This window comes from Nelumbo nucifera, chromosome 1 (assembly GCF_055504915.1).
Source record: "Nelumbo nucifera cultivar China Antique chromosome 1, China Antique-T2T, whole genome shotgun sequence".
In the NCBI taxonomy this organism is placed as follows: domain Eukaryota; kingdom Viridiplantae; phylum Streptophyta; class Magnoliopsida; order Proteales; family Nelumbonaceae; genus Nelumbo; species Nelumbo nucifera.
Genome location: NC_142649.1, coordinates 150,423,936 through 150,433,657, shown reverse-complemented (window position 1 = coordinate 150,433,657; position 9,722 = coordinate 150,423,936). Strand labels below are relative to the sequence as shown.

Here is a 9,722-nt window from a genome sequence, read left to right as displayed (position 1 = left end):
CATATTCATTGTATGCAACATGTATCATCACAACACTTATTATGTTCATTGAAATAACAAATTAATATTGATCCAGATTCAATATATTTCTAGAATGCATTTCAGTTCAGGAAATACTGAAATGCATTTTAATATTGAACTACGCATTACGCACGGTTCAAGGAGGAGGACGTGTACTCTATACGCACGATTCGATTTGTCTTCCTCCCTCCAATATTCTTGATCTTGAATCTTGAATTCGGTCTGTGAGAAGTGAGAACTGATAAGTCTTCTTGAAATGAGTTCGGCTGAACAAAAAAGGGGAATAGCAGTTTTGGTCGATGGAAACCTACATTTTTTGGGGCTCACTTTTTCTTTTAATTTTTTCCAAAATTACCCATCATGAAATCAAGTTTTCCCCACCCAAAACCCTTTTAACTTGAGGCTACCGCCTCATGTAAATTGAGGCGAAAGGCCAAAGGCCTATGCCTCACTAAAATTGAGGCTTACGCCCCTTGAGTTGAAATTAATGCTACCAAGGCCAGGCGAAATTTGGCCGCCTCGCCTTGAGGCGTGCACCTCTCGCCTCACCTCAGCCGCCTTTTAAAACCATGCCACTAACATAGATTTTTGGACTATAGAAAGACATGATATGGGAAAAACTTATAACCAATATGTCCATATTACAACCCATAGAAATAAGCAGCAAGAAAAGCCGAAATAAATTGACCAGTTCTAAACATGTGAAAAATATAAAATTATCTTAAATAAGAGAAACCTGTTATTTGTCCATATTCATTTCAAATACGTTTTATACATACATCACATGCTATTCCATTCCCATTCACATTGAATGTGCAAACAATTTATAATAGAATCTAATATATTTCAAATATAAACCATGCATCTATGTTTTGAAACTATTACAAAATGCTGAATTATTTCAAAACATATAAAACCACAAATAAAATGTCAATCCAAAATGTCTTCATCCATTCATATATTTCTGCTCTTTATGTGTGTATTCAACCTATGAAAAAAAGGTAAAAAATTAGAATTGATATTTATACACATTAAGATACATTTGAAAAACTAATTAAAAACTGATAATACATACAAGCCTCACCCTGAACTCTTCTTCCACATTTGTAGTTCCAATCGCATCAACTTCTTCAGCAATTCCTATCTCACATAAAAGATGACATGAAAACACAAAAGACCAGTCTTTTCCACCAATTCTCACAAAGGAGGCAAGAATACCTCGTGCCATGGAATAGAATAACCCCTAAAACCTTCATTAAATGTATCAGTTAATGACATTTGGATTTTTCTTTCCCTCTCTCTTAATCAGCTGATCAATTGGCTAGACCACACCTGGTACAAATAGAACTTAATCTCACAGCAAAGCACATTAGTGCACCATCCAATCCCTCAACTCAGCCACCGTCATGTTGCATATAAGCCCCAGACAAAGAATGAAAAAATTAAAAGGTTGTTCCATAAAAATTACCTAACATAATCAACGAGCCTTGTCAGAAGATACTACCGAGGGCAGTGCTTCCTGATCTAAAAGCATCAGTAGTGCCATTGTTAGTTTTGCTCACAACCCCCTTACCAAAATACTCAGCAATCACAGAAAACCCATCCTTTGAATTCTTAACTTGTTGAAAGAACCGATCTTGGTCCTTGGCATTCTGCTCTAAGCTTCTCTTCACCTCCAGGACAGATCTGTACTCAGGAGCACACTCAGGGCATTCTTTCTCATTATCTCCGAGGCAACGCTGGTGAAATGAATGCATACACATGAAGTGCACAGCAGGGAGATCAAGGGTAAAAGTGCATGCAGTGCACTTACTAAGCTGGAAAATCCTTGCATTAGTCCTAAGATCCTGGATTTCTTTCCTCATCACTAAGGTTTCTTCCTGCACAGAAAATGTTTCACTGGAAACATCAATTTTGAGTCTTTGTATCAACTCTGTTGATCAATAATACAACCATTAAACATATCTAGGAATATTTATTTGGATACTAGATCAATTGTCAATTTCCATTTATCAACTCTGTTGACCAATAATTACAACCATTAAACAGATCTAGGAATACTCATTTGGATACTAGATCAATTGTCAATTTCCATTTGCATCTTTTCCTTTTTTTCATAACAAATTACACCAAGGATTTGTTGTTAACCTAAACTGAAGAACTGGATTAAGATCAAAGGCTGACAATAAGCATTCAGTAGCCTGAATTAGAGATTTTTTTCCTTAAATAAGATGAAGAAAATAACAAAAAAGCAAAGAGCATGAGCTTCAGACTTGAAAGACAAGAAAAATCTATTTTGCCTTTGTTATTGGTTATGGGGCCATTTCTTGGTGCAATGGTAAAACCTCAGGCTAGCAAGCATGAGAACCTGGATTCAAGTCTGAGAATGGCCACTTGATGCTAAAAATGTTGGATGTAAGGTCTGTATCCAGTCAACCATTCCCAAGATCATGGATAGCCAGGACCAGCACTGAGTAGTTCTGTTATCGGTTATCCACCAGCTGATGTATAAACATTTGTTTTTCTTGTACAAAAGAGAGCTGCATTGACCAGTTGAAAAAAACTCAAATACCACATTCAAACTTGGTCAAAGGGCATGGTAAAGCACCCCATCTCAGTGAAGACAGTAATGAACTACTTGGTTGCAGAGCTAACCTTATAAGAATATAGGGGCTTTTAGTTATGGTTTTTTCAGGCCAAATAAGTGAAAGAGATTGATTCCCTAGGAGCCAAGAGTTTTGCCCTTATTCAAGGGCTAAGAATGAACTGTCTATCAGGAGGAAGCAACTTCAGATAAAATTTTCTCAAGTTTTAGTTGGCTGGATTCCATTTCAATGTGACCATGGTATATGTGCCATTTTATTAGATAATTAACAGCTAGTTCAGATTTAACCCATGATCAGCTAACTCCATTGCAGATAAGCTTAGTTTGAGAGGGTGTATCCAGATATTTGTTCTATGAGGTCTTTTCTATGGGTTGATATTATTTGATGCATTGCCTTTATTATACCATTTCTGGCGTCCTTATCCAAGGTTTTTTGGGTTTTAGGAGTTACCACTCTTTTTTCACTCTATCATTAATGTACTTTAAACTAGACCTATGCCAAGTCACTGACATAAGATATATAGAGAGAAAAATGTGTAAGAATGTACTATTCCAAGGATTTCAGAGTAAAAAGTATATTGGCATGGACAGTGTACAAAAATAAAACTAATAGTTATGAAATGCTAGCATAATTGCAAACAAGCCTTTTATGTTAGTACGTGTAATACACCGATATAAGCCCATCTGAGCCTAGCAATGAAATAGTAATCATGGTACTGTGAGTCCACCTCGAATTGATTTGTGATTGCAACTGAATACTCCCTTGAGATGTTCTTGGATTGATGGAATTTGGGGTTGAAAAAGAATTGGTCACCTGTGATTCACACAATTTTCCATATTCCTCTACTTGAAACTACTTTTATGTGGAACATAATTCAGAAACTAGAAGATTTTAAGCCTTCAAGTTCAGCATGTTTAGAGATTTATTTTGGGGGAAGGGGGCATTTCAAGTCCCAAGAACTGAGGCAGAATGGAACTCATTTTCAGTTCCACCTTATTGGCCAAACACAGCTTTCAGGCTATATTGAAAAAAAAAATCCCAAGTTTCATTGCATGGAAGATGCCAGTCTAATAAACAGGAGTAAAGTGTGTCCAATAGCTGCATGGGCACAAACCTGGTACTTCTCAATAGATTGGCGGTCTTCTTCAATCAGTTTTGATTCTTCTTCAAGTTTTCTAGCAATGTAATCCTTGACAACAGAGAGAGTAAGGCATGGATTCCTGGACAGTGTCTGAAGAACAACAATAGGAGGTAATATGTCATCCCTTTCAATATAAGTCAAAACTTCCTTTACTCCTTTGGAGCAATCTTCTCCAAGATCACCAAAGTATTTCAGTAGATCACCCCAAAGAGATGGATCACCTCCTTTACTTGAATCCCCCAGCCTCTTGCAGCACGAAATCAACCCTTCATGGTCATGGGCTTGCATGTAGCAAGCAATCACTTCTTTATAGAGCTTCATCTTCTCATACAGAAATAATAACCCTTCTTTAAATGCATTCATCTCACAAAAAATGATAGCAAGATCAACATCATACAGTGGATGTTCCAGGTCAGATGGCCATGCATTCTTAAGCAAGCGCAGTCCCTTGTCAAGTCTTCCCAGGCAATCCTTTTCCTTCTCAATACCTTTCCCCCTAGCAATTGATCTTTCCTTTGAATCGTCTATAGGCATCTTAGCAGCTCCCTTTGAGCTTGTTGCTCTAGAATCAAAAACAGTGTTTTCTTGTAAGACAGATGTGAAATTCAAGTCATTAGACAGGTAGAGCTCCAATAGTGTGTTGTGAATTTCTATTTGAGCAGGTGAATCCTTCACCTTGTTGGTGTATTTCTCGAGAAAATCCATAAGAGACTGTGGGTGGTGAGTGAAAATGTTGATGAAATCAACAGGAGAAGGTAACAAAGATATGTATGGACTATTTGGCTTCCCCCTTTTTGCTGATTCTGCTTCCTCAGTACACAGCTTCATGAGTATTTCAATTGTCTCCATGGGCCTGTGCTCAATGAGAATCTTTCCATACTCTTTCACTGTGGCACCTGATTGACTGGGTTCAAGACTGGAAATGTATTCTAGTGCTTCTTGATATTGACCAAGATCTTCGAGCAAGATCTTCAAGTATAATTCATGCTTTCCTGCCTTCTTAGCAACATACATGGCATGTTCATGATACCCTGCAGCACGGCATACCCTTATTGCAGTCTCCACGTCAAACTTATGCTCTCCAACACTGTCTTCACTTTTGATAAACATATTCAATTTCTCAACATCTTTCAGCTTAGTATAACAGTTAAGAAGGAGAGTGGTGTGATCCTTAGAAGCCAGTCCCTTCTCATGTAACTTTTCCAGGTAATTTGTAAGGTTGTAGATTCTTTGTGCATCAAGAAATTTCTGTATCACATAAGAAGGTTCAAGGTGGCCAATAGTGTGTATATACTGAGCCATAGCCTCATCATAGTCTTGTTTCCCATATAAATGATCCCCATACTTCCTTAGCACTTCAGCAGTTGCTGCTGCATCAGCTTGCTGGCTTTGAACAAGATTGATAGCAACAGTATACAGATTCTTCCTGAAAAGCATATCTAACTTGCTTTCCATGTCCTTCTCTCCTATGCACAAAGTCGTTTTGTCACTCATTATAAGGATTATGTTACCCCATTCACAAAGCAAGTATGAAACTTCTCTAACCATCAAACTGTGGGCAATCAGACGATTCTTCAAGTCATATACATTAAAAGTATTTCTTCCATTTCTTTGATCTGTAATAACACATAAGAGGTACCTACGGAACCATCCAAGGAATTTCTTCTCCCCCTCAAATGCCCAACAAGGACCACGGCCATCAACTTCATAGAAGTAAATAGCCTCTGGACGCCCAATTATTAGCTCCTGGTTATTTGACAAGGACAAACTTCTCAATTGCATGAAAATAATATATGATACTTGAGGAAGCTATGACACAACAAAGCTAATCTACAAGAAGCAACCAAAACTGCATACCGAGCGATCACTCATCGTGACACTATTAGCGCTACACCCAATCTGATCAAGGGTTTGCCTCCTAGGTGGTTGATCCTGCAAGCTGAACAAGCTCACTGAATTGGGTGTCACAGCAAAGAGTTGAAGGGCTTGACCATCAACTCGGAACCCTAGGCCCATAATAGAAGAAAGGCTCTTATCTGAAATATTCTCCACTTGAAGCTTGAAGCGGGTAATGCGCTCACGTGCAATGTCCCCCTTAATGCAGTAAACAAAACCATTGTCTAGCCCTATGGAGATAAGCAATATAGGTGGAGATTCCTCAAGGACTAAGAATGATGTAATCTGCAGAAAATCAGGTACAAGGTCTTATACTCAACAAAAATCAGAGATTTCACCCATAATAATACAAAATTAAGGCACACATCTGCCTATCTACAAATATATTGAATAACTCTGAAGTGATAACAGATAAAAGAAGCTATACTGTGCACCTTTGCTTCAGGAAACTGGTTGGTGAATATCCGCAATATTTGAATGCAAACAGGAGTTGATGTGCTGGAACCCTCTGGTTGCATCTTGTCAAGGTCAAAAACCTTAAGGCAGATAGATGACAACTGTGGTGATGTTTGTTCATCTTCTCCAATAGTCAGCAGGAAGTTGCGTTGCTAATTTAAGCATTAATAAGAAACTTGTTAAATTTTAATATAAGATAGGTAAGAAAAGCAGTTATAAGCCAATCAAGTTTAAAGCTGTCATCATCTATGAGATAAGAAATTGCATTGGTAATTCACTAAATTTGTGCAAAAAAATCTTGTTTCTAATCTATGCAACCAAGTCATTCGGTTGATAGTTTATGGACCTCATTTAGGAGTTAGGACGAGGTTATAGGTGGATACAATGGTTACAAATAACTTGATATAATTCCCTAGGCAAGTCATAGGTCACATCACATGTAAGTGTAAACCCATTTACCACAGGTGACATGCTTTTGGTGTATGAAAAAATTTAGCTTGGACATCAGGGAAGAAAAGTTATCCTTAGATGATTAGCATGCCATGCCAAACACGAGATTATCTTGGCTCAGATTGAAGCCTGAAGATAGCTTCTGACTTAAGAACTAGGATTCTGATACAAAATACTGTATCAAGTTAAACATATCTCAATTTGGAGCAGCAATGAATTCCAGAAGTCCTTATATATACAAGATGTTTTATGGTTTCATATAAAAATACAAGGCTACAAGCACCATAATGTTCATTGAAACTTACATCACTTTGTCATGTTTCCTCTTCAATTTGTCCTCATTTTCCCTTTTTTGTTTAATTATTCAAGATGCATCTTCCACTTGGACTTTTCAAAACAGATGTTACCAGCGTCAAGAAAATCTGAAGCAACTTGTTGCAATGCATAAATGGCCAAGTCTAACAAAAAAATAACTCTACAAGGGTTACCACAACTTAACAACATTAATATTTAGTCAGTTAAAAGAGTGTACATAAACAATTCCCAAAAGGTGCCCATAGAAAAGATAAAGAGCATAGGTGAAAAAAAAAAGCAGAACAGTCAACAGTTTTATTTCCAGAAAACAAAAACTTCATTATTTCAAAATGAAATTACAGAGATTAGAGATTACTTTCCTTTCTGGATGATATAAAAAAAAAAAATTCTCACCATTCGGGACTTCAGGAGGTGTAATCATGAACAACCACCTTAGAAAGAACAGTTAAAAAAAGATATCCGTGGCAAGAAGGTATGCAAGATGTAAGAAGAAATGTCTGGATTGGTTTTCACTCCACTAGTGCTTCTGTAGTATCTACTCCACAAGTATTTCAGTAACACATGGGCATGATATTTTTCATCAGTTTTTATGCAGATGGCAGCATCAAAAGGGGTTCTCTATGTTTAAAGCATACCATAGTCATGAAGCTAAGAGAAGGAACCATTAAAAAAAATAAGAATAAGAACCTAGCTATGTCCGTATCATTTGACAAAAGGCATGACTCTTCAATAGAGTGTGAAGGCATGACAGGATTCGTCTAGCCCCCCGGGCATGCATAGTTTTCAAGGTCCCAAGGTGAGGCTAGGAGAAAGGGGGAGGAGGTGCCTTGTTGCCTAAGATAAAAATCCTAAATCCTAAATCCCAAGATAATTCCCTAGGTTCATTAGCAATCAGTAATCATCTTGTACTAGTAATAATCAATGACCTTCATCAAATAAGCATAAACTTCAGATCAAAATATAGAAGATCAACATATTTATGAGAATCAAAAGAAAAAAGAAAAGAAAATTCCGAAATTATAGGGGCTGAACCCCTGTTTTTGTTTAAGCAAAGAAGAAAAAAAAGGTGGAAGAACAAGAAGAATGTTTTAATTGGATAAAATTTGAAGTTCTTCCCTGCTTATCAATTCAGGCTTTGAAGTCTACAAGGATTCAAGACAACACACACCATGTGTATTGGTTGAACCTTAACAGTTAACACTTAAGAAAATACTAAAAAGAAACTAGAAAATAAACCAACAAAATGAATAATTTATTGTTGATAATGTTTATTTTATTCTTAGAATATCAGGAAATAAATATATATATATATATAGTGCCTTGTTCAAGGCAATTCTCCGTGGGTGCTTATCACCTAGGACGCATAGGCGCCACCTTGACAACTATGCACATATAGTTGGGATTAAGGCTTGGTTTTCGTTAACTGAGCAGTCATTCCCTTTAACACAATAGAATTGAGGAATTTTCAACTTGTTGGCTAATCTAGCCCATCCGCAAATACCAGTAAAGGGAGCAATTTAAGATGGATAAATAAAGAACTAAACAAAACCAAAAGCTCATTGTCACCGTTTTTGGAAGGCCACTCAACTCTGTAACTTGATTAGTTACTTCAATCAATCTATACAGAATACAACATACAATTTTCTTATTATATTCTTTGAATCTAATGTGTACTAAATCTAGAATAGACGAAACCATTTCTATGGGCAAGTCAAGTAGTCAGGGCAGGGGCGGTAGGGAGGAACTCAAGTGCCACTCTTTAGAATGCAAACATCCTTCTTTTCTTCTTTCTTTCCTTTTTTTTTCTTCTTTTTTTGAAGAAATTTAAAATCGGCATCAATAAGAAACAGGAAAGAGGCGAATAAAGAGAATCAAAAAGAAGAAAAAAAGGGGAAAAACGAAGAAACCCATACTACCTTTAGCTGCTGAATGAAGAGCACAGAAGATGCGTGAGCTTGGAAACCATAAATGAATTTGAACCCACGATCCAGCAAATTCACCAAGCCGTCATCGCAACCGACCACGATCTTCCCTCTCCCACTCGAACAGCACTGAATCTTTCCGGTGACTTCGTCGGGAATTGAACTTTTCCCGGCAGATTTTTCTTCAAAGAACTCGAATTTCCTCCACTGATACATCTCTATGGCACCAAAACCAGGTTAGAGCGAGAACTGAAATCTCGTTGACAAAAGTACACTTGAGGCAAGGATTCTCTCTCTCTCAGACACTTTTTCTGAGACCGCTGGCAATGCAGACTATAAAATTCTGATCTGGGCTGATTGGTCATTCTCCCTTTTTTTTTCCTCCGAGATTTTCATTTCTCACACTGTCTCCAAGGAGAGAGGAAATAGCTGAGCGCCTAAACCTCGGCGTTGATCATAGCCGGGCCGGGCCTAATAAGGATGCAGCTTTGGGCGGCCCCAACCCGAATTCATACAGACCCAGCCTGCAATTTTACACTGTGTAGGGTTGAATTTTCAGTCATCGGATTGGGTCTTGGGCCCAAGACTTAGGTCTTCTTTTTTTTTTGGATGGGCCCAGCCTAACCCTTAGGTAGTTCAAACTCATTCCGAGACTGATCCACCTTATTCCAATCCGAGCCCAATCTAACCTCAGTTAAACCATTCAAGTTGATATACATACATATTATAGATGTGTATTTGTATATGCATGCATATAGTATATGTATATATGTACATTAGTTTTAGAGTGGATTTATTGACCAACCCGAATTTAGCCTAGACGCAAGTCTAACCCAAATACATCGAATTTCTATGCAGACTAGGCCTGGGTTGGGAAGATCAAGCTTAACCTCAGGTTCACTTGAATTCGGGATT

The 9,722-nt window shown here is 37.6% G+C and overlaps 1 protein-coding gene across 9 annotated transcripts; it reads right to left on the bottom strand.

The window, feature by feature from the left end:
* Positions 1–723: 723 nt before the first annotated feature.
* On the bottom strand, positions 724–9,239 carry LOC104606590 (vacuolar protein-sorting-associated protein 11 homolog). 9 transcript variants are annotated; one of them, XM_010271872.3, is made up of 7 exons: positions 8,802–9,239; positions 6,099–6,272; positions 5,626–5,949; positions 3,742–5,514; positions 1,490–1,901; positions 1,106–1,353; positions 724–1,009 (listed from the first exon to the last, which is right to left on the bottom strand). In XM_010271872.3, the coding sequence occupies exons 1-5, from the start codon at positions 9,021–9,023 to the stop codon at positions 1,512–1,514; spliced, it is 2,883 nt and encodes a 960-aa protein (XP_010270174.1). In that variant the 5' UTR covers positions 9,024–9,239; the 3' UTR covers positions 724–1,009; positions 1,106–1,353; positions 1,490–1,511. The 9 variants fall into 9 exon arrangements, with proteins under 9 accessions (XP_010270174.1, XP_010270177.1, XP_010270176.1 ...); XM_010271875.3 differs by having other exon boundaries at positions 1,097–1,161; XM_010271874.3 differs by having other exon boundaries at positions 1,106–1,161.
* Positions 9,240–9,722: the final 483 nt, after the last annotated feature.